Source organism: Gymnogyps californianus, unplaced genomic scaffold (assembly GCF_018139145.2).
Source record: "Gymnogyps californianus isolate 813 unplaced genomic scaffold, ASM1813914v2 HiC_scaffold_61, whole genome shotgun sequence".
Lineage (NCBI taxonomy): Eukaryota > Metazoa > Chordata > Aves > Accipitriformes > Cathartidae > Gymnogyps > Gymnogyps californianus.
The window spans coordinates 264487-290157 of NW_026114454.1; the positions used below are offsets into that span (position 1 = coordinate 264487).

The 25671-nt window shown below is 38.5% G+C and overlaps 1 protein-coding gene across 1 annotated transcript in view; it reads left to right on the plus strand.

Moving 5' to 3' along the window:
• The window catches only part of LOC127029014 (potassium/sodium hyperpolarization-activated cyclic nucleotide-gated channel 1-like), a 119104-nt gene that overhangs the window by 81845 nt on the left and 11588 nt on the right, over positions 1-25671 (plus strand). Inside the window, exon 5 of the mRNA XM_050914684.1 lies at positions 16565-16805. Coding sequence (XP_050770641.1) covers positions 16565-16805 — 241 coding nt within the window. The remainder of the gene's footprint in view (positions 1-16564; positions 16806-25671) is intronic.

Sequence of the window (25671 nt, forward strand, 5' to 3'; positions counted from 1 at the left end):
AAGTTTCTGTTACTGGATTTATAATTTGATAATAGTAATTGTATCTAAGTAAAAACAGGACTAAAACCAGATCAGTTTGGTACACGTAGACAAATTGAGTATATTTTTAGAGAAAGTATTTGGTCCTTTCAAAATCAGTTTTAAAAATTATCAATTTGGTAACTTCACTATAGTTCCCAGTTGTTAACTTTCTCCTTTTCCCCATTAAAACTTACTTCCTTTTGTAATATCTTTCCTTCTTTTTCATATTTATCTTTAGAAATCACAAAACATTAGATTCTCATTTAGACTATGCTATAATCCTATGAGCAAAGGATGAAACATCTCCAGAGTTAATAGTATGAGGCCAAAATGTGGTGTGATTAGAGCATAGTAAGCTTCAATCCTTTTTAATAGTGTAGTCGTCATGATTTTTGGATATAGGCCATCAAACATTAAAATTATAGTAGAAAATCAAATGAGTTGTTATTAAAAAGCAATAAAGTATCAGAGTCAATATTAAATTATTGGAGATTCCAAATATTTTGCTTCCATAACAACTTATGTCCATAAATTTAGGTTCATAAAAGACTGGGAGGTAATTGTTTCATTATAATCCACTGTGCATTTTTATATGCAGTGAACCTTGGTATGAAGCTTAAAGAGTGGAACTAGGAAAATGCATCAGAATTATAGATGTAGTCATACAGGAATTCATTTAAGTATCTCTTTATATAGCTATATGGACAGAGTGAATACCTCTTTAGCTAGTGCATTAAAGGGTTTTTTCACACAGACACAGATAAAACATAACTTTAGTTCATACTCTGGAGTACTGAAGTCATGAATGAATTATGCAGCACATCAGTCTTGGAGAATAAATGCTGATATACCACAGCATTATTTATTTGACAAATGCTAAAAAAAAAGTATTGCTATTTTTCAGATCTGTGTAAGGTATGTCCAAATAATAGTCTAAGTATACAAGGCTTAAGCAAAGCCCTGAAAACCTCTTAGAAAGGACTATAATTAAGTTTTTAAAATTAAAAATAGCAATAAATGGGACATTTTAATGTTGGAAATGGGCAGACAATCACCAGGTGATTGGATTATTGTGTTTTAAGATGCTCAACCCCACCGGCTGTGTGACATGGTAACAAACTGTGCACACTCAATTCTGTTTCCCAGGGACCTAAGACAATGTAGTTTAATTTCCTGAACTATGGGGAGTGTGTTTGCTCCTCAATTTTTGAGACACAGCTTTTGAATTGCCGACCACTTTCATCGCTGTTGCACATATTCCAGAAACTTTTATCACAATCCCTTCTGTGTTTGACATGCTTTGTTAGCAAATCCATCCTGAGCTGAGACATACTTTGGCAAGTCCAAGATCTAACTGCTTCCAATAATACAGATAATAATACACCAGCAGTTCTTAGTAATTATGATTTTGAACAGTCTTGCACCTACAAGATTCCTTTGTCATAATTGTTTAATAAATATTTCAGACATGACAGTTCTTTCATGAGCCCTTCAAGTATACTAATCCAAATCAAATCCCCAAATCTTAGTGCAGTAGTTTTCTTTCATAAAACGGTAAGTTGTTTGAGAAAAGTACCAGACTATTTAGGTGCAAACTAAATGCTGTGAGAGATGTCAAAGCCCGTTATAGAAGAGTAAGTCCAGTCTGTGCCTGCTCCTGTCTGAACTGCTATTCAAGCATCTGAAGAGCAGAATCAGATAGGTTTTCTTGGGCACCAGGTCCGGTGCATTGAGAGAATAGCAGCTAATGCAACAGGAGTGCTGTCCCACAGAGGAGAATTTCACACCTTTGCCTCATTCAGTCCATTCAGACCATGCTTCCAAGTGTCTATCATGTCTCAATTTTTAATGAAGTGAAGGAGGCAGGCATTTTTTACTTTTTTTTCATGTAGCTTCTGCTGAAAGCCAAGAAAAGTTACTACGTATTAGACACTGCTTACCACAGCATGTTCATTCCTATTAGGTCTGAATATGCTATTGCAATTATAAATGGAGTTGCTGATTTTTAGGAGGTTAAAAATAATAACAAATTACTTCAGATTATTTCTGAGTTAGTTTTCCTTATGTAAACACATTCTTTTAACATTGTGCTTGCTTTGGTTTGGCTAGTGTTCTTTCTAGTAGGATTTGGAAAGTTTTGGTTTACTCAGCTAAAACCAAATGATCTTTTGCCCTTATCCCTGAATTATGAGTCCTTTACATTAAAACAGCAAAAGTTAACACATGTTCCTCTGAACCCTGTAGAGAATAATTGAAGATAAATGAAAAATAAATAAATGAAAATTCTTGATGCAGAGTTGGAAACTACATGGTCTGTTTTAATTCAAGCAGGATCTGGCTACAGGAAAGCACTCTGGTACCTGTCAAGGTTCTCCGTTTTCCACTCGTGGGCTTCTGCAGTAAAAAGTCATGGCACTTGCATAAGGGGAGCGTGGGAAGGGGAAGAGGAGAAGCAGAAGGCAGGATGCAGTCCTGATCCCAGTAGAAACACCAGTGCAGACAAGACAGGGATGCATGGTATGGATGTGCCCACGTCCCTTTCCTGTAAATCTCATCCTAGAATGTGAGAAAGAGGTTAATACCCTTCCTGAGCCATTATTTAAAGTTCATGGCTGGCCTATTTTTAGGCCACCATGTGAGAAGATGTTTGCTGAAAATAGATACAAATCATGTGTCCTTGCAGAATATAGAACATCAGGACATTTCATTTCCAAAGAACATAATTGGGACTGGGAGCAGAATCTTCTTTCCTCTCACCTTTTTGCTTGTAGATTATAACTTCAGTTATACAAGCACACACTCTTACATGAGTTATATTAACCTCTAAATATTTAACTGAAATTAATTTGAAATATAGTTATAATGGGGCACATTAATTAAACTTTGATTTTTTTTTACATTAAATGTACAAATATGTACATTTGTACACATATAGGTATGTCCCTGTACACATATAAATATATGTGTGGGACTGCATATATATGCATATATATACACATATAAACGGACTTTCAGGCACATACATGCAAACACGTGTCCAAGATGTGTGTATGAGAAAAATACTGTATAATACTCTGTCGATACCTTTGCATAGTACTGTGTAAGTACATACATTGCATTATGTACTCCAATATGGTCTTTATGTTTCTCACTGTTACAGTATATCTCAACACATATTTCCTATGCCACCAGTCTATGTTTGTAATATATTACCTTACAATGAACTGTAATGACAAGGGTTTTAAGGGCTCTCCTATGATATAAAATCAATATAGATAAATTTATTCATAAAAGTAGAGATTAATATAGTCTTAAGATCATTTGAAAATCTTTCTGAATAAATTATAGGAATGTATTTCTTATGGAAATAATCCTCAGCCTATATTTAATTCATAAAGTGAGTAATGTACTTAAATGCTATTAATGGTTAAATAAATGTAAAACTTTGGGCAAGCAGATGAACTGAAATTGTTTTGAAAAAGAATATTTAACTGATGTAAAGAATGTGGCACTGCATATGCACCTGCATCCTGTGGCTGCTGAGTCTCATACACAGATGCTAATGGCGTTTCTGAGAGCCCTGCTATCATCAGACCCCTTGTTTTTAGCACGTCTAGTCCTGGAAAGAAAGCACAGGCACAAATATTTAAGGCCTTAGTGATTGCATGCAGAGAGCAAGCACAGCATAATTACTAAATGTAGATGATAGAAAGCTACAGGTATCTCCCCTGGCTTCTTGGATGTATTATTTACATAACCACTTCCTTTCCATGCTCCCTAGAACAAAAATTTTCAGGATCTACAAATGCTGAGGATGTCCCATGCATCCTTGATCTGTCAAGTCTTGACCATGATTTGGCTCCTAGTTGTAATGTGACTCTTTCTTTGTTACTCTGATACCATGCACTCCCTTTTATCTTGTTTACATTATACATTAATGGCTCAAATACTGGCCTAAAATTCCTTCAAGTTGTATTCCCTAAAGGCCTTATTTTTTTAACTTCTCATTTAGGGTATTTATTTCACTATGGTACCTGTTCTTTCACTATGGTACCTGTTCTACAGCTGATGATATCCCCAAATTAAATATCTTTTTTTCAGGGCCAATTTGCCATCCCAAGATCTGCCATTATTAAGTGTGTCTGCCTACTGGATGTTTAAAGAGTCTGATGCATTACTTTTACTCTAGCTGTTATTACTAATCCACATAGGCTTAGTCTACTCCTGCCAGTTTGCCTTCTTTTTCCTCCACATGATCTGCTATCGAGGCTGTTCTTGCTGTCACCATGCCTACTTGCACTCCTCAGACTTTCTTACACTCTTTACACCTCCCATGCCATTTACGCATCTCTTTCCCCTGCAGCTACCAATTTTAGTCAAAGTGGCACTCAAGCAAATTCTATCTTTGGGGCTGTCTGTCTATCACTCTACTAAGTTATTTCCAGAGACTTCATCTTCATTTTCACCATCTGATGATATCTCTTCTGGAGCCAGCTCTCCATGTCTCACCCTTTCATTTGTAACTGAGCAGCATCCTCATGTTTCACTGTAAAACTGGGCTCCAGAATCTGTACTTTCAGTATTTTTCTACGTCTACATGCTTGCGCTCCAGCGCAGTGGCCTGAATGTGGGACATGAGTTCCTTACACTCGTGTCGCAAGTTGCTACTCACAACATAACATCACTGAGCCCTTGCGCCTGATCCTACTCCAGCACCCTTTTCAGTAGTTTCATTTAGAAGGCAAATTCAAACGGTTTCATAATTAGCTTGTCCCAGTCACATAGTAAAGCAGTGACGAAGGCTGATTAAGAATTAGAAAGGGATTGTGCATCCTCCTTATCTTTCTTTTTATATCCTTCTGTTATATATAATGTGTACATATATAGCTGACGTCATTGTAAATATTCTAATACACACACACAGAGGCATTCAGGGTTCTGTCACACATTTGTCTAAGAATAGTTACAAATCAAATTAGATGCAAACAGAAATGTAATTAAAAACTCTAAACATAACTTCAGTGTGGATATTTCAAGCTCAGCTAACTGGGCTTATATAGATATATAGTTATATAACTATAACTATATATCCAGTATAATCAGTAAGATTTAATTTAAGAAGTCATTTAATTTTATAGAGAGAGGCTTTGAACCAATGGGCTTTTAATTCATAATAAGAAGTAAGTGTTAACCTAGCAATTAACAAGATAACAGTATTTCTGATCCAGAGTTCTTGGAGAACTTTAAAATAACTCAGTGAACAAATCATCACTGATTTTTAAATAACTGTTTTCCTGATTGTTGTTGTTACTGTATCAGCTAAACCATATACATAGGGTGTAGATAAAACACATTCTCTTGAGAACTACCTCCTTGCTGACTCAGTTGTTTTGGCCATTTGGGTTGCAGTACACAGGGGACTGGAGAAGGGAGGAGGGGACAAAGAGGGAGGGATAAGATGGCAGAAGGAATTTCTTTCCTGTTGCAGAGCTTATAATAAACTCTCCGTGGAAGTATTCCTAGCTTCAAGTTCTGCTCTTGATCAAACAGGTGCAAATCAGAAATAAGTCAACACAAAAATTTATATCCAAGCCATAGCTTTCTATTTCTCCTAAAGCATGTTGATTTTTTCCTGCCACCTAGTTCTTTGCTTCAGTACTTTGTTTTAGCCCCCAGTCAGTCCCCTGCTAGCTTCAAACACAGATTTTTCCTCCCTGCCTTCATCCACAAGTTATAGCCTTCCCTTTTTTCAGTGAGACAAACTGTATTGTTCAGGCATCACATGCTGTTCTGCATTCTGACTGACATATTTTACACAACAAAGCACCCAAATTGATATATTTTACCTAATAAGTCACAGTAACTCAAGCTGCCTTTGTGAAACTCCACTCTCTTCCTCTTTTTCTTTGTGGCTTGCTTTCTCTCATACACAACTACTCTTCATTGCAATCAGGTGAATCAAGCACTGTCCTGAGAACACCAGCACTCTTTCCTGTACTATTCTAAAACAAAACCATTTTTTTCTGGCAATCAAGTGAAATCTCACTGACTTTGGTGAATATAAGAAGTACTCTTCATTCAGAAGAGCTATAAGTAGCATTTGAGGTTTGGGGTTTTTTTTAAGGATATAGTAGAAAAAAATAGTAGCTGCCACACAGATCACATACAAGGTCAACCACAGATTAATTGGTGTTAGCAAGTGGTATCACTGGAGTTTCAGTACAAATGCACAAGGATGAATATAGTTTCCAGAATCATCAGATTACCAGATAGAGGAGGTGACTGGAAGCTCCAAAGACAGTGGAAAAGCAATGCTACAGTAGATATTAACCTGTGAGCAAGCAGACTAGACAAAGTTTTGTAATTATTAGCAAAACCAACTTTCTCCTGTTCCTTAATCACTGTTTTAGAAAAACATGAGTTGTGCTTCATTCATTTGTACAACAAACATGATGACTAATTTATGCCACTCTTCCATGTACTAACACAAGTTTCTGATATAGATACCAATAGGATTTTGTAAACTTCACATCTCTTAGGATTCACCTTTCTGCCACAATTTGACAATACATGTGTTTAAATCTGTAGTCTCATTGGCATAATGGGTCAACTTCAATATTTAAAATGCCTTACTAAACCAAGACTTCAGTCTTAAGTGCCACCTGCCCAAGATAGTATTTAGTAAATAGAATCATAGAATCGTAGAATTGTAGAATCGTAGAATCATAGAATGGTTTGGGTTGGAGGGGACCTTAAAGATCATCTAGTTCCAACCCCCCTGCCATGGGCAGGGATACCTTCCACTAGATCAGGTTGCTCAAAGCCCCATCCAACCTGGCCTTGAACACTTCCAGGGAGGGGGCATCCACAATCTCTCTGGGCAACCTGTTCCAGTGCCTCACCACCCTCACAGTAAAGAATTTCTTCCTAATATCTAATCTAAATCTACCCTCTATAATACGCTAGTATTAGTGAGTATAACACACACACACACAAATGGGAATAAAGATATTTGGTTACTCAGGGACAGAAAACTGAAATAGTGATTGTTAAATACATTTGCAAATTGCAGTTTATTTATTCAGTTAATAAAAGGGAACAGTCTCTATAGCAACTGCTGTATTGTACAGCACTAATTCCATATTACCTTCTGTAATAAACTGTGAGTGCATTTTTCCTAAGAGCATTCAGGAAATTTCTTCAGCAGTACAGTTCAGAAGGGAAAACCTACAAGAAATAGAGGTTGGTCAACTGGCCCAAACTTTAAGTACTTATCTGAGTTATCAGGACTTCTCAGGCTTTTCAGGTTAGACTGGCTATCTCACAATTACAGACTGCCTTAAAACATTGCCTGTATCTCTGTTCTCATTTTGATGCTTCTCATCCCTTTCCCAGCTGGAAACCAAAATTAAGAGGCGTAGAACATTTCAGAACATTAAAGAAGATTAAAGCTAAATTCCCTTAAAAAAATAGCCCAGTTTAGGCATGGATGGACAGTTGGGTGAATGAAAGGGTGAATAGATAGTGTCTGTTTTCTTTCTTTCCTTCTTTCTTTTGCTCTTGTTTAATCTTCTAAATATAATGGAAGATCCAGAGAAGAGAAGCATGAGAGGCACAGAACTGCTCTCCATTAAGCTCAATTAAATCAATTAACAAGCTGGGAAAAGATGGATATCCTTCATCAGACTGACTTTATTGGAGGTTTGGTTGAACCATATATTCTTAAAAGGATTATCCTGTCTGCATTTGAATTTAATGCAATAATAATTCTTAAGCCTAAAAAATGCATATAAGGAGTTGAATAGAAAATTCTAACCAACTAGGGAATGATAGAAAAGTATGCAGAAGGCCAACATTTAATCAACGAAGCCAAGAAAACATAATTAGTCAAATCTATATCCCTTCTGCTTGCAAATGCATAAAAAAGATTACTTTCTCTTAGGAGGCAGCAATATTAGCTAGCATATGCACTCTTTAAGATTGACTTGTCTTAAAATGAGGTGAACAGAACAAGACAGAAAAAAAAAAAAAAGAACCTGCTTCCACTCAGTTCTGGCAGAATCCAAGCAGGGGATTTCATTCAACATTTGGCTGGAAAGCATATTTATTCCCCCCTTCCTTTTGCCTACCTCCTTTTGCCTGTCTCATCTCACAGCTGGCTGGAAAATTTTCTGCATCTGGGCAACCTCTATGCAATTACACTGGAGGTCTTGGGGACCTGAGGGCTTTGAAAGTGTAAATCCACAGGCTATCCATTGGTTTTCAAGGCAACTAAGATCATGTGGACTGTCTTTGCCCTAGAGATCAAAGTTTTTTCAGGTTTTGTGCTTTGTCTGTAAGTCAAACATGTAGGTTACCTCAGCATTCTTGAGCTTTATAATATATAGCCACAAGGGCCAGAGAGCTAGGTTTTCTAAAGCCCACACACCCGCAATATCCAGCTATGTTAACAGAATGGCAAAATATCAAAGTTCTGATGAAAAGAGAATTGTGTTTCCCAGTGTAGCTCTAGACATAAATGATGGTATCCAAGAGTTACCCTATTTGTAAGTAAAATTTAAGCAGGGTCTCTGTGTTAAAAGCGATCAATATGTAATTGAAAAATGGAAAAATCATGGAAATCCCATTCAAAGAGAAAAATGTACATAGTCATTATTACTTATATGAAAGCCTCTGAGCAAAATTTATTTTTAAGTAAGTGATACACTCTGTATAGATGATTAAACACAATGTGTCGAAGCAATTTGAACAATTTCAGGTGCACCAGAAATAAAGAATATTGCATCCCATTGCCGCATGTAGATTTTCTGATACTAAACAAGTTGTGAGCTAATGATGTAGTCATTCCCTCAGTGGAGTACTAATCCTAGTCCTCCAGATTGCCTGCTGTCATAAAACCTGGGAGAACTCAATATCTGTGAGATGCCTCCTTTCTGCCAAAGTTAACTATAATTGACCAATGGGTTAAAAAATTACAGAATATCATGAACACATACAGAATATGACTCCTTAAAACCCAGCTTAAATATATTTAACCTGCTCATATAACCCCAAATCCCTAAATACCATGCTTTTTCCTGTAGTTCTCTCTTAATCACCTGCTCAGTAATTTTCCTTTTGTGAGTTATTTCTAAGAGAAAAAATAGCTTTCTTAATGTTGTGGTTTAACCCCAGCCGGCAACTAAGCACCATGCAGCCACTCACTCACTCCCCCCACCCAGTGGGATGGGGGAGAGAATCGAAAAAAAAACCCCAAAACTCGTGGGTTGAGATAAAGACAGTTTAATAGAGCAGAAAGGAAGGAAAAATAATGATAATGATAATAATAATAATATGACAATAATAATACTAAAAGAATTAGACTATACAAAACAAGTGATGCACAATGCAATTGCTCACAACTCGCCGACTGATGCCCAGTTAGTTCCCAAGCAGCAATCTGCCCCTCCTAGCCAACTCCCCCCAGTTTATATACTGGGCATGATGTCATATGGTATGGAATAGCTCTTTGGCCAGTTTGGGTCAGCTGTCCTGGCTGTGTCCCCTCCCAGCTTCTTGTGCCCCTCCAGCCTTCTTGCTGGCTGAGCATGAGAAGCTGAAAAATCCTTGACTTAGTATAAACACTACTTAGCAACAACTGAAACCATCAGTGTGTTATCAACATTATTTTCCTACTAAATCCAAAACACAGCGCTATACCAGCTACTAGGAAGAAAATTAACTCTATCCCAGCTGAAACCAGGACACTTAATAAGGTGATTTCTTCCTTTCAATAGCTAGGAAATTAAGACTGATTTAGTTTCTCATCCTTTGAAAGCAGAGTGTAAAGGAGGGACACTCAGAAAAAAAAATTGCATTGTTAAAGTTATGCACTAGATTTTTACAATAGTATGTAGAAGTGACCTAATGAAACTAAGCAATTCTTTGATGTAGCCATAAACAGACTTTGGTGGCCTACACATAAGAAGGACACAATTTGTAGATGGAAGTAGTACCTTTTATTAGCTCAATTGGATTAACGGGAAAAAGCAAACAGATCTTTCAAGAACTTTGTCTGCTTTTTTCTAGCAACAGCTTTTTCCAGTCAGTCTAAATACTTGCAGCTGCCTCTGTAAATGTGACATCTTGAGATGCATCGGAGCAGTCATCCAGAAATACTGAACCCATGCAAAATTATAATACCTGATGATTTAATATCAGTTTGAAAAAATAGCCAGGAAGGCCAAGATGAGTGATAAAACCGGTACAATATAAAGGAGCAGGAGCCAGTGTAATTACCTAACCAATCTCTTACATAAAGTAGACCATTGCACCTCTGACTTAGTTCTTGTGTAACAGAGACCAACACTTGAACTAGATCAACAATTGCTCCATGTAGGTCAGAATCACTCATGCCCTTTAAGTACTTCAGCTATATAATACACTCCTAATCCTTTCCTAAGGCTTCACTTGGTATTTTCTTGGTGTAGAGGTGACACAAAATCATTATTATTTCTTCTAATTAAGATATTATATTAGGCAGCATAATCTGGTTCCAGTCTGGCTCCAAAGAATTAACTCGAAAATATGAGTGAACGTCAACTTTTAATTTGTCAGTTTGTTCTTTTGTTACCTTTGTTTTAAAATACAGAACTATTTCTCCTAGTACTTTCTGAGTTACATAAAACAACATGAAATACATTCATAATCTTTACTGTTTCTTTCTCCTCAAGATGATATTTAAATTAATACACAAGAATCTGAAATTGCAGCACTGCCTGTGATTAAGACTCAGGGAAATGTATTTTATTCCTCTGAATGATCTCATATTTAAATAAAAGAACACTTTAAAGAAAAACAAAGCACATTTCTTTCTCCCTCAGTAATTTTCCACCTTCTAACGTCTTAAATAAGGAAAATTTGTACTTTAGCATAAACTTTCACAGAAAACTAATCAACAAAATGAATGCATTACTAGGATATAACAGCTGAAATTACCACATGTATTGGGTTTACGTGGCAAGGTATTGGGAGCGGAGGGGCTATAGGGGTGGCTTCTGTGAGAAGATGCCAGAAGCTTCCCCTATGTCTGATGGAGCCAGCTGGCACTGGCTCCAAGACGGACCCACCGCTGGCCAAAGCTGAGCCAATCAGTGATGGTGGTAGCGCCTCTGTGATATTTAAGAACGGGAAAAAACTGCTGCAGAACAGCAGCTGGAAGAGAGGAGTGAGAAGATGTGAGAGAAACAACTCTGCAGACACCAAGGTCAGTGAAGAAGGAGGGGGAGGAGGTGCTCCAGGCACCCAACCAGAGATTCCCCTGCAGACTGTGGTGAAGACCATGGTGAAGACCATGGTGAAGCAGGCTGTCCCCCTGCAGCCCATGGAGGTTAATGGTGGAGCAGATATCCACCTGCAGCCCATGGAGGACCCCATGCCGGAGCAGGTGTATGTGCCCAAAGGAGGCTGTGACCCCGTGGGAAGCCTGTGCTGGAGCAGACTCCTGGCAGGACCTGTGACCCCACGGGGGACCCATGCTGGAGCAGTCTGTTCCTGAAGGACTGCACCCCGTGGATGGGACCCATGCTGGAGCAGTTCATGAAGAACTGCAGCCCGTGGGAAGGACCCATGCTGGAGCAGTTCATGAAGAACTGCAGCCCATGGGAAGGACTCATGTTGGAGAAGTTCATGGAGGACTGTCTCCTGTGGGAGGGACCCCACACTGGAGCAGGGGAAGAGTGTGAGGAGGAAGGAGTGGCAGAGACAACATGTAATGAACTGACCACAACCCCCATTCCCTGTCCCCCTGTGCCACTCGGGGGGAGGAGGTAGAGAAATCGGGAGTGAAGTTGAGCCCAGGAAGAAGGGAGGGGTGGGGGGAAGGTGTTTTAAGATTTGGTTTTATTTCTCATTATCCTACTCTGGTGTTAATTGGCAATAAATTAAGCTAATTTCCCCAAGTCGAGTCTGTTTTGCCTGTGACGGTAATTGCTGAGTGATCTCCCTGTCCTTATCTCGACCCAGAAGCCTTTCATTATATTTTCTCTCCCCTGTCCATTTGAGGAGGGGGAGTGATAGAGCGGCTTTGGTGGGCACCTGGCATCCAGCCAGGGTCACCACACCACAGCAGGATGGTTTTGTAGCTATGTTGGTACCTTCATTAGGTAACTCAGGCTGAGTAGGTAAGGTGTGTGTATACATGGGTATATCCAGATATAGATTATATATTGAGAGAGAAAGGCGGGCAGAAGATGGACCCATAAGAGGACATGAGGTTCCAAGGGTGAAAATCCTGCAACAAGGGTGTGATTTGTTGGCTTTCCCAAGACAAGATGAATTCCTTTCCAGTTGGGCTGGGCTGGCTCTGTGCAGAGGAGTCATGCAGGCCTGAATTCTCCCCTCTGTCTATATCATGCTCGCCTATGAAGCTATTAAGATATGTTATTGATCACTTGTCTTTTTTTTCCAATTTCCTTTTTGTTTGCTTCATTTGCCCCACTTCTCAGCTTTCACTCCAGACACTTTTTCTCCAGGTTCTGTGCTCCTGTGCTCTCACTTTTTCAGGAATTTCAGTTTCTCGATCTGTTTTTGAAAGTCAGCCTTCCTGCCTCCTTTTTTCCCTTTCTTCTAGTTCCTTTGTGTTTCTTCTTTTTGTTTTCCTCCTATTCTCTTTCTTAATACTCCACCTAGGTCTATTTTTCTCTTTCTTCCTGATCATGACTGGAGTTGAACTTTTCACTCTCCCAGCCTTTTCTTTGCTTCCCCACCAGCGTCTATATAATTTCCAGTCAATTTTTGCTTTCTTTAGTAATTTCCTTTCTCTGCCTTCTGGACATGCAAGACAGAGTTATTCACTTTCAGAAACAGAAAACAAGCAGCAAGTCTGCTGAAAAGTCCCTGAGCAAGGCAAGACAAGTAATAGTTGTTGCCAGCTTTCCAGCATCAGCCGAGACTGCAGTAACGCAGTCTCATACGGAGCTGAGAATGTAGTCTGGGACTCCTCGCGTGATGCCACCATACTGCAAGCAGTGGGAGCAGAGAATAACTTTCCTTTGGAAGGGAAGCGGTGGCTGAAGCTTTACTGAGAAATTAAGTTCCTTGTTACCTATTTAGATGAGAAGGAAAACAGGCTTTTCCTCATCCTTTAGCAAGACAGTCAGCTGGAATCTCTTTTTTAATATTTATTCTCTCATACAGAATGTACCAGGGTAGCCTGGGATTACTCCTCTTGACTTAATGACTCAGCAGGTGTCGTGGTTTAACCCCAGTCAGCAACTCAGCACCATGCAGCCGTTTCCCCCTCCCCCTCCCAGTGGGGTGAGGAGGAGGAAAGCAAAGGGAAAAAAAAGTAAAACTCGTGGGTTGAGATAAGAACAGTTTAATAACTAAAGTAAAATATAATACTAAAAATAGTAATAATGAAATATAATAATAATAGTAATGAAAAGGAATGCAACAAAAAAAGGAAGGGGGGGGAAGAAAAAAAAAAACCAGTGATGCACAATGCAATTGCTCACCACCCGCTGACCAATGCTCAGTTAGTTCCCGAACCGCGATCCGTGCCTTCCAGGCAGCTCCCCCCTGTTTATATACTGGGCGTGATGTTCCATGGTATGGAATACCCCTTTGGCTAGTTCAGGTCAGCTGCCCCGGCTATGCTCCCTCCCAGCTTCTTGCACACCTGCTTGCTGGCAGAGCATGGGAAACTGAAAAGTCCTTGGCTTAAGATAAGCGCTACTTAGCAACAGCTAAAACATCGGAGCGTTATCAACATCATTCTCACACTAAATCCAAAACCCAGCACTGTACCAGCTACTAAAAAGAAAGTTAACTCTGTCCCAGCCGAAACCAGGACAGCAAGATTCGTTGATCTTGAATGCCAATGACACTTATCTGGTAGTTCACACTTTGCAATGCTGTTGCTTGAGATAATTTTTGGATTCAGGCAAACAGCACCACGTCTTGCATCAAATTTTCCATGTGTTTTTACAAGCAAGACTAGTTTGTGGGGAGTTTTTAAGCTCTGATTCTGATGTCATGTGAGGAGATAGTATTGTCCCATAGTATTGCACCAGTAGCACCCATGTCTTTGCCTGCACTGGGTGGGAGTCATAGCCAGATCACTCCTCCTTTCTATAAGTAGGAGTCTCCCAGTCATTACAAATCTCTGTGCTCTTTTCCTCCCATCTTTTCTGGTTTCCATTCCTGCCATGTATTCCTGTACATTTCAAGTTTCATGCAATCATGAAGAAGTCTGCTCTTGATCTCAGATTGGTCTCCTCCTGTCTTAATCCAGCCCATTTATGCTTAGCCATGGAGTCCATACATGGTGCAGTGTTTCAGGCATGCTAAAATGCTCATAAGAAGGGGAAATATGGCAATCAGAGAGGGTGAGGGAGAGTGAGGCAGTACAGTGAAAAGTGATGGAAGGGGAGTGTTGTTCTATCTCCATTGCTTATAAATAATTCTCAGATAAAATGTTCTTGGTGGAATCATATCCCCACTGAATTCAATTGGAGTTTAGTGATTGACTTCAAAGATGTAGCATCTTACTCTTCATTCACTCTATCTTTAACCCAATAATTCTGAAATTAAATCTGCATTAAATTATAATTATATGAAATTATATATTTTTTGTATCTCCTTGGTTCATTCCAGAGGAAAAAAGATATTATACTTATCTAAGTATAGAGATGTGATGCTATTGAGACCAAGGTTAAAGAGAATCACTGTAATGCTCTTTGTTAAGAGTCAATGTTCATTTCTGCTTACAGACACTTCTGTTTCCACCTTGCCATTATATAATGACACTTTCTTGTGGGATTGTCAGAAGATATCATAAGTCTATCCTAGGAGTAGCACAAGGAAGTAATTTTGCCCTGGTTTTTGTTTTGTTTTGGGTTGGTTTTTTTTTTAATAGAAAATAAGACATTGCTGGAGATAACAGCTTACTGCTTCCCAGGTGCCTGGTGAGACATTTTGCTTCACATTATTTTTCCAAGTTCCACTGGATTTATTTTGAAAGGATGTAATTTCTCTGGGAAAGGCGGTTGTTTCTTCACTCTTAGATCATGCCCATGCCTCTTAATTGCCTCAGTAGCTAATGGCTTCCCTTCAAAGGGAGATTCCCACCTCCTTCCCAGATGCAAGGGGACTGGTTTGAAGAGCCCTTTATGGTTTTGATGCTTATACTGTGGAATTAGCTAAACTTTCCCATCATGTCTGCAAGCAGGATATCAGATGGTGGGGGTGGGAGGAGAAGGAAGGAATTTGTCTGAACTGTGGACAAGCATATCTGAACTTGCTGTCCAGAGAGCAAGCTGCATGGGATATACAAGATATGTAAGTATGAGACAGCAGATGCATGGAAGGTTGAAAGAGCAACATCCAGCAGGAGTGCAAGGGGCCTCAGTCAAGGAGGTGAGAGCACTGGTAGGTGGGATGTCTCCTTTACATCAATCATGAAGGGTTGTCTTGGTGTAAGAAATGCTAGGGATGCTCCTCTGACACTGAAATAATATTTAGCTTTCCAAAGCAGTTAGGTGACTGCTGGTTGTATTTTTTTTTATTTCTTCTCTGTGCATTTATACACAGATGATCATATATGCTCTTCCTGTCATGTTTGGGTTACTAACTCAGTAGATGTTGCCTGCCTGAGCCCCTCTTCATGTCTAATACTGATTAGTCCCAGTTCTTCAATACACTGTTAAATCTGTATGACAACTGACCATGTTCATTTTCCTAAGACAAAGTAAGGTCTGCAAGAATTAGCTTGAAACAATTTGAAATTCTTTCAGGAATTGTTCATTTTTTTTATTTAAAGCAAGTAGGATATTTATAGTTTTTTGGTACTAATACTTTCATGTAGATGTGCTCATAGTTGGCTCTGTAAATATAAATATTCTTGATGGGAGACGCCCTTAAGGCCTGTAGCAGTCTTAGGAAAATAGTACTTTCTGCATATAAGGGTCTACTGTATATGCATTTCTTTGAAGGGCAGGAATGTATGCCTCAGTGTTTATAAGATGAATTAAATTCTGGGAAGGAAATTTTCCTGTTGATTTCAGCTAGCCCTGCAGCTAACTATAATGTGCATTTATATTACCACTGCAGTTGTTCCAATCAGAAAGATGTTACTGGTGTAATATTTGAAAACACAGGGATAAACTTTCTGCTTGCATAACTTTTATCACTTAATACACTTATTGCAGCAGCTAATCTTGTTGTCAGCCAGTGTAATTCCTATTTAATTTTTATCTTTCTGTCATCTTTTTTCCCTTAAAAGCCAAGGGAAATAATAAATAATGTGAAAATCACCTGAAGAAGACAACCTTTGACCTCAGTAATACAAATCAGTATTGCACTCTTGTTTCAATCACTTAAGTAGAAACAGATGAAAATGTAATGAAAAGATTAAAAAATTAGGCACAGAAAGAAACACAGAAAAGTCCAATAAGAGCATAAAGAACTTATTTGTGAAGAAAGCAGAAAGTCTTTTCTCAATGCCCATCATAATGTATGTATTTGCTGACCATTATTATCATTGTGTTTCCTTCCCATTTAGGAGATTGTCAACTTCAATTGTCGGAAGCTGGTTGCTACAATGCCTCTTTTTGCTAATGCAGACCCAAATTTTGTGACTGCCATGCTAAGCAAACTGCGATTTGAGGTGTTCCAACCTGGTGATTATATTATCCGAGAAGGGGCTGTGGGTAAAAAGATGTATTTCATTCAGCACGGTGTTGCTGGCGTCATCACCAAATCCAACAAGGAGCTGAAGCTGACAGATGGCTCTTACTTTGGGGGTGAGTAGGAAAAAATTAATTATAACATTGGAGTGAATGCACTAGAATAAAACATGTTCAGATATCAGACATATAGAGACATCAGAATAAGTCTACTGTCTTTTGCCTAGACAATTCCAATTGCAGTGAAGAGTGCACAAAATATTTCTGAATAAGACATTCAGAGTCTGCTTACTGTTGCAAGGATAGCTATTGAAGATACAGAATGATCTTCCTGAATTTTCAAGTTATTTTGAATTGAGCACTGTTATTTAACAGACAGTATTTCAATAAAAATATAATAATTTGCATAGTAATTTTATAGCTATTTAAAGGTAAAATAAGCAGGATTCATCTTTAAAAGGGATACAAATTTTGAGTCATAAATGTAAAGTACTTCTAAAAGGTAAAAATCACTGTAAGAATTACAAAATTAGACAGTGGATAAAAGACCATTATTTATATGGGATATTTTGGTATTCTTCAAGAATATTTCAGGCTGTTATTAGTGCTTTTTTTACTGAATTTTAGCACACAGCAATGTTTATCCTTCCAGTATATACTATGAGAAACTGGACTCCCTATTTGACTAGATAGCTCTCTAACAGATGTATATTAATAAAAAACAGACATTAATTTTAATCCAAATTAAATTCATCTGGTAATCCTAATGAAAAATAGGTTTTTATTTAGATGAAGGCATCTGAATTTTTATATTTGGATTAAAATAATATTTTTTTTACATATAATAGTTGACTGGTATGAAAATGTTCCTTGTGACTGTAAATTATCTTTGTGCAATAGAATAGGTGTCTGCTTCTGTGAGTAGCAGCAAGGCTGGTTTCCAGAAGCTGATTGAACATTTGCGTGTACCACTGCTGCCCATGATGGTTACAGTTAGTTGGTTATTGTATTAATTTTCTGTTGAATCTCATTAATTATTCCAGAACTGAGTCAAAAGCCTTTCAGAAAATGTTCAATTGAAAGCCTAATCAGTGGCATTTAGCTGGTATACAGAAGTGGGAAGCTTAGAAAACTGAATTGGGCTCAGTGTTTGAATTGGGCTATAGAGTTACTTAACTAATCCCGTTTTAGAATAATACGCTAAAGCAACTCCTACCGATCTGGCCAGCAGGCCTTGTCACTCTGCAGTAGCCTCTGCAAGGTGATTTGTACCAGTATTTGTAGAAGCACTTCAGTAAAGAGGTCTTGTGCTTATCCCATGGGCTTAAACTGTAGATGCTGAAGACAGGAGATTAAGGAGAAAGAAAAGGTAAATGCTGAGGATGAAGAAACAGAGCAACCTTGGTCTTGGTCTTCTCTATGCTTAGCAGTGCCCTAGTTTATGAAAATGAGTTTGCAAGAGCCTGTGTGCTGAATCTGGCCATAATACTCCTCTGAACCAGCAGAGGATCAGAGGAGATTGCACATGAAAGTATTTTACATAACTGTTAGCCTGTTGCAATGCAAACAACTACTTAGCTCATCCTGTTCATCCACTGCCCTTCTTAGCAGGAATGCAGACAAAAAATAAGCTATTTCCAATATCCAGACATCACAAGAACTTATTACACTGCATACCAAAGCAGTTTTGTTCATCCAAACTGCAGTTGGGATGAGACAAGGGGGGCAAAAACGGGGGCAAATCCATCCAAACCCTAACAGCTGCTGGGGCAAATGGGAGATGATAGCTGCTGCTTGATGTAACGAGGAGAGGAGAGGAGAGGACACAGGGAGAAAGAACCTGAGAAAGGAAGTGCCCTGAGATCCAAAGTGTTGTGATTCAGATCTGTTTTAACAGAATACCATATAGCATTGTGAATTCCCAGAAGTGTGTTTCAGACCCTGGAGAAGAAATACCTATTTGACTGCAGCTGAAAAGAGAGGAAACAAGCTGCACATCAGATAACTGTGAATTGAAAAGGTTTGGTTTGTCAAAGCAGAAAAAAAATTTCTAATATTCTCTTATCTCTGGAGAAGATGTTCTTTCCCTGAAACGTGTATCAGAATCTGAGTAAAGCTTCCTGGCCAAAGCAGACACAAGAAATGCTGCACAGTGGAATAATAACAAGCTGGAAGAATATGCCTGTGTTCAAATCCTAAGACCAATAACCCCCTTTTTTTGCCTAATGGAGACATGCAAAATCTGAGGCTGAGATACTGTTTAAGAAGCTGCAGCTTATAACTTCAACTTCAACTGTATAGCTCCCAGTTGTGACTCAATAAATCAATATCAACACTTGTGCTCTCACAAGCAAGGGAAGGACACACAGGTGGGAGGGATGTGCCATACCTAAACAGATCTTTTTTCAATTTTCAAATGTCTTATGAATTGGAAGTTCACAGTCCCAGCTCAGAGGTACTAACTGTTGGATGTCAGGTATGTCCCAGAGTTTGTGTTTCCCAGGGGCCCTGGCTCTGGGGAGATTCAGGAGTCGTCCCTGGAGATGCAGGCTTGCCTTGAGAACTCATGGAGGGTTTCACTGACATCCCACCTTGGATTTGGAAAACGTTTATCAAACTTACAATATTTAAAATGTTTGAGTATTGACAACAATGTATTAATAGAAAACTTCTGACACCCTGTAATTGTTGGAGAACTGGAGGTTAATGTGAAAGCCATGATTTAACAAGAGCCAAAGCAGTGTCACCAGTATTTGGGAGAGGCTTGAATGGAGACTGTTGGGAGAGTGAGAGCCTGAAAAAACGAAAGTTGCAGTAATAAAGAGAGGAAATAGCTGGAGGTTTGAAGACTGAGATGCTGCTGAACATTTACATTCTCTTGCCTGATCTTTGTTCTTAATTAAAAAACAGGCTTCCCTATGGATCTGGGTGTTATAAGTCACACATGAAACTAGATAAACCTTACAATTGCTTAGAAATTCTCAAAAATAATGTGCTTGAATAACCATCAATGGAATTGATTAATCAGGCTACATTTCACCTCTGCTTTACATTGATTTTTGAGGGAGGTGCAGAGTGGTAACTCTAGAGAGCCCTCCATAGATCTGGGCTTGATTACTGTCTGCCTCTTTCCTCATCTGTGCTCACTGGTTTCTCCTTTCTGGAGGGAAGGAGTAAGTACAAGACAGTAGCCACAGAGACACTGTGGTTTGTTCGTTGGTATTCCTGTGGGAAGAGCATCTTATCTCTTAACCTTCATGTGTGTTCATAAATCTAATTTTCTTGAACTTTGTGTGCAGGAGCATTACTTAGCCCAGCAGCATGTAGGATGCTAATTTTGATCCCAACAAGTTTTTTGTCCTTCAATATCCTAATTGAAGGATATTATCATCCTACATATCTACTCCAAGTACTAGTATGAATTTGAAAGTAATTTCTGGTATTATCCTTTTCCCTAGGCCATGTACCTCCCTACCCTCACCCCCACTTCCTCTTCGACAGAATACACAAAACATGTAAGGGAGCAAGTGAGAAATACTGACCAGCCTACACTCCCTCAGATCTGCAGTCAACGTACCAAAAACCAATGATGTCCCCCAATTATTGGAATAACAAAATAGATATATAAATATGTTCAGAAAAAAAAGTGTGATTTGAGGTTGACTATGTTCTTTCAAACCTTTCAGTAATGACCACAGAGGAAATGTTTTAAAGAGTGACATAAATTATTTCTTGAACAGACATGGATCAGTGGAAGGATTGTTTCATAAAGATTCAGGACAATCCATTTTCCTTTTCTTTTTACTGACATTTAAAGAAAACAGTAACTTTTTATTACCTTAACTTAGAACCCCTGTCCTTACATGATGTGCTTGTGTGAGTTTTTATAGAAGGGAAAGGAATTAGGCAATGAATAGTACATGATGCTAATTTTCACTATATTGCTCAGTTATATATTCATTTCTACATCAGTGAAATGATGTAAGCCACAGTTACCAGTGGAGAATTCCAGGATTTTAATACTCTATAGCTGCTTTCATAGGATTCTTCAGGACCATATCTTGTTATTTTTGAGGAAATACCACAATACTCATTTTTCCTAAACATCTATGGATTTTTTATGCCTTCCTTCACTTTTTATCCTGTTTTCTAAAATATCTTCCACTTCCCCATTATTAGGAATGGGATTGCTGCTACTTTCAGCAAAACAGTAAATATGTCTTTTCTCTTTACAAATAAAAGAAAATGGAACTTCTCCCACTGAGACTGACACAGTTTTCATACAAGGGGAAACAAGGGTGCCCTCAATGAAAATTATAACCTTCTCCTTCTAGCTGTGTCTGTAGGATGGGCAGGGAGAGTAAAATGTGAATGAAGAATGTCAGGAGTGAGTGGATGGTCAGGAGAAGGTAGACTATGTTAACACATAGGACAAAACCATAGGGGAGGTCAGAAGAGTGTGGAGAGCTAGATGGAGGTCAACAGAGAGAGGACTGTGTGGGTAGGAGTCAGGTTGTGAGTGGTGCAAAGAAATATGAGACAGAGGAACTGTGAGTGCAGGGGAACGTTGTGGGCATGAGATTAATGGGAAAGGGAAGAAAATGCAAGTGGCAAGAGAATGTGTGAACAAGCCTAAAGCAACCTTCAGAAGCTGGAAAGGGAGCAGGAAGGTGCTTACACCTAACCCTTTTGAACAGCAAGTAGGGAAACCTGACTGCATGTGTGCAGCTAAGTTGAATTGTAAGCTTGATATGAACACACTTGAATTCAGCCTTCCTGGGACAGAGAGGAAGAATCGGGAGTGACCCTGGCTAGATGCCAGGTGCCCACCAAAGCCGCTCTATCACTCCCCCTCCTCAGCTGGACAGGGGAGAAAAAATAAAATGAAAGGCTCATGGGTCGAGATAAGGACAGGGAGATCACTCACCAATTACCGTCACAGGCAAAACAGACTCGACTTGGGGAAAAATTAGTTTAATTTATTACTAGTCAAATTAGAGCAGGATAATGAGAAATAAAACCAGATCTTAAAACACCTTCCCCCCACCCCTCCCTTCTTCCTGGGCTTAACTTTACTCCTGATTTTCTCTACCTCCTCCCACCCTGAGCGGCGCAGGGGGACAGGGAATGGGGGTTTGGGTCAGTTCATCACATGTTGTTTCTGCTGCTCCTTCCTCCTCAGGGGGAGGAGGACTCACACTCTTCCCCTGCTCCAGCGTGGGGTCCCTCCCACAGGAGACAGTCCTCCACAAACTTCTCCAACGTGAGTCCTTCCCACAGGCTACAGTTCTTCACGAACTGCTCCAGCATGGGTCCCTTCCATGGGGTGCAGTCCTTCAGGAACAGACTTCTCCAGCATGGGTCCCCCGCGGGGTCACAAGTCCTGCTCCGGCGTGGGGTCCTCCACGGGCTGCAGGTGGATATCTGCTCCACCATGGATGTCCATGGGCTGCAGGGGGACAGCCTGCCTCACCATGGTCTTCACCAGGGGCTGCAGGGGAATCTCTGCTCCGGTGCCTGGAGCACCTCCTCCCCCTCCTTCTTCACTGACCTTGGTGTCTGCGGAGTTGTTGCTCTCACATCTTCTCACTCCGCTCTCTCTGGCTGCAACTGCAACTCCCCTGTAACTTCTTTTCCCTTTCTTAAATATGTTACCACAGAGGCGCTACCACTGTTGCTGATGGGCTCGGCCTTGGCCAGCGGCGGGTCCGTCTTGGAACCCGCTGACATTAACTTTATCGGACATAGGGGAAGCTTCGAGCAGCTTCTCACAGAAGCCACCCCTGTAGCCCCCCCGCTACCAAAACCTTGCCACGCAAACCCAATACAGGGAGGCAGGTGAAAAACGTAAGCAATTGTATTTTGAGGATGTTGTGATGGCTAATTTTTTTTTTTTTTGGTCATCTGGTCCATGGTTTTGAGTATTTGCAGTTTACAATACTGAAAATGTAAAGTCTTTGTTAAGTACGCAGCAGTGGAGAATGAGACCTCCCCATTTTTTTTGTCTGTCTAAGTACATACTTGTGTTTCTCTTCTTTAATACCTCAGTATTTCAAACTCATTTATGCTATAATTCCAGTAGTAAATGGTAAGGAGGAAATTGCCAGGTTTCAGTCCTACTGAACCTTTTCCTCTGAGTACCAGATGATTGTATTAGAAATTACTCAAAGACATTTTGTGATAGGAGGAATTACTGAACAGATTGCATATTTCTTCCTCACTAGACACATAAAATTGGTAAAAAGCAGAGATTTTGAAGTCTTTACAGATGAAGCAAAAGAATATGAGTCTTTTGCTTATAGAGAAGCATAGTTCATCATTTACTGAGGCTTTACAGAGCAGAAATAATAATATATCAAATGAACCTAATACTAATCTAATTTACATTATACCAATATACATTGGTATAAACTGGTGTAATACCACTGATACAAGGCAATTCTGATTTTTGCTGGAGTAAATGATATCAGAATCACTCCATAATAATATTATATATGTTGGTGATTCAAAATGTCTCATGATTAATAACAACAACAAACACGCAGGAGTGTAATAAACTAAAGAGAAGTTGGTTTTAGTAAAAGAACTCCTTTCCAGCAATTTCCTTCCTCTTACTCAATTGGTTCCACGTGTGGCTCTTAGGGCTCCTTTAGTCATCATAATGAGCTCTGGCTCTGCAAGTTCTCCTTCCCTTCTGGAAAGGCCTTTTCCTCCCTTTATTTTTTATAACATGTAGTTCATGGAATACTTTAGATTTTAAAATATTTTATTTTGCCTAAATTATTTAATACTGTTTTAACAGTTATCCTTACACACTTAAAATTCTAATAAATTGTATCTTGCATTTGCTTCAGCTTGTAGAAGGCCAGTTAGACAGAACTACTTTGACCTACCTATTATTGATGGAGCTTTTCCCCATTTCTGAACAGCAACTGTCAGTATATTTTAGACCAGTGCATTGGAAAATAATACCATGGGAAATGTTGAGTCACTTTAGATTATATTTTGCCACTTTTTTTTTTCTGGGTACACTCTAGGTACTTCCTTTTGATGGTCTACTTTTAAGGATTTGCAGTATAATATTGATTATAAATAGAGGAAATGCTGTTAAAATGCCTGTCTGCTCACTGCTTTACACCTTGTGATTTATACCTGGACAATATGATATGATACAGTTTTACATTTTGCAAAAACACTGCATATGGCTACTTCTTATTCAAGGTAGCGGTGAATTAAGTCTCTCAGTATTCATACTCCAATCCAGCACCACACTGAAATACATAATTAATTATAAGTAGCCTCCCTGAGGTGTGATTATTCACATTCTTAATGGCAAGTACACAATTAAACGCTTTAAGGGAGCAGGATCTCCAGGTCTCCTTACCAACTCATTTATAAAATACTTTTCAGGTGAACAGTATAAACCATTTTTCTAAAAGTATTGTCTGCAAGAGGTCCTAAAAATGAAATGTCTTTTTGGCACAGACTAGTCTGCCATTTTGAGGATACAATTTCCTCATGGTATAGCATAATTCCTTGTTCTGCATTATGTTGTTCTTTTGACACCATATTTTATATAGAAAATACTATGCAGTCAGAAGAACTTCTTGCTATTTATTCTTTTTAAAAGTCTAAGAGACTTTTAAAGAAGTTAGAAAATAACTTACTCTGTGATGCTAAAAGGTAGAAGTGGATTTGGTTTTAGGAGTTTTATTAATTAGCAAAAACTAAAATGTATATTTAACAATGTTAATAATAATAATGCTAATAATAATTCCTGGTATCTAAAGAACATAGTCATCAAACCAAATTATAATTCTAATTCTGTGAATTAATGAATAATATAAATAATTTTTAATTTAATCTTTATACCTAAGAGTGTCTATACTAGACACAAGCAAAATGTCACATCAGTGTAGCTTGGAAATTTGAAGTGACCAACACAGATAAACCAGAAGCTGATTTTGCAATTACCTTCACTTTTACACAGTAGAATTTAAACTAAATATTTGAGTTTAGATTAAATATTTAATCTAAATATTTAATTCAGAAGTGACAGTTCTGATCAGAGAGATCATTTGTTTAATAAATTAATGGAAAAAATGAAGTGCAATATTTTTACAGTCCACTTACTTAAATTCAAGTTGAATAGTCTAATTTGTAACTGTTATTGTTTGCCAAACTCAAGATGACAAGAGCATAACACATAAGGAACTAAGTGGCTTTTTTCAAAAGGGAACAGGCATCCATCTGAACAAAAGTAGGCATAAATGAATGGAAAAAAGTCACTTTTGGACTTTGACTCAGCCAGTATAAAAGCTGAATCTGTACTTAGGCACATTGTCTTAGAATCTAAGCTTAATTTTTTAATATGAAAATTAAATTAATATCATCCAAATTATGAGTTTTTAAAAGATAATAAATAGACTATCTTAGTCTCTCTTGGTAGAAAGACACTTCATTAAAGTAGAACAAAAATATATGGATGCTCTGTTATAAACAGCATTGAAGATAAAATAAGGACTTGCATTTCTATTTTATATAATGATTCTAAGCTTCTCTTCTATCTGTTCTCTTCTGTCAGCTTTCTCAGGAGAATTTGAGTTAACAAGAGAAAATAGTCCCCATTTCATTCTCTTCCTATCTTCAGATATATGACATATCTTCATGATGGAGAAATTATCTCAGCCAGTAAGGGTGCTGGCAAGGAGGGACAGGTATTTGCAAACAAGAATCGTGTTCCTAACTTGCAATGACACAAGTCAGTAAGCATGAGTCTCTAGCTTACTGAATGAGATAAACTTTTGCATTTTTAATTGCTATGTTAATAGGGACGTAATTCACCTTTTTCTAATCTTTATCTGTTTAAAAAGTTGACAATTTCAATCTTGCTGGTTAGGGCACATTTTCTATTTCTTTTATTTGCCCTGTTAAATTAAATGAAATTTTAAAAAAATAAACAATGAACATGCTGAGAACTCAT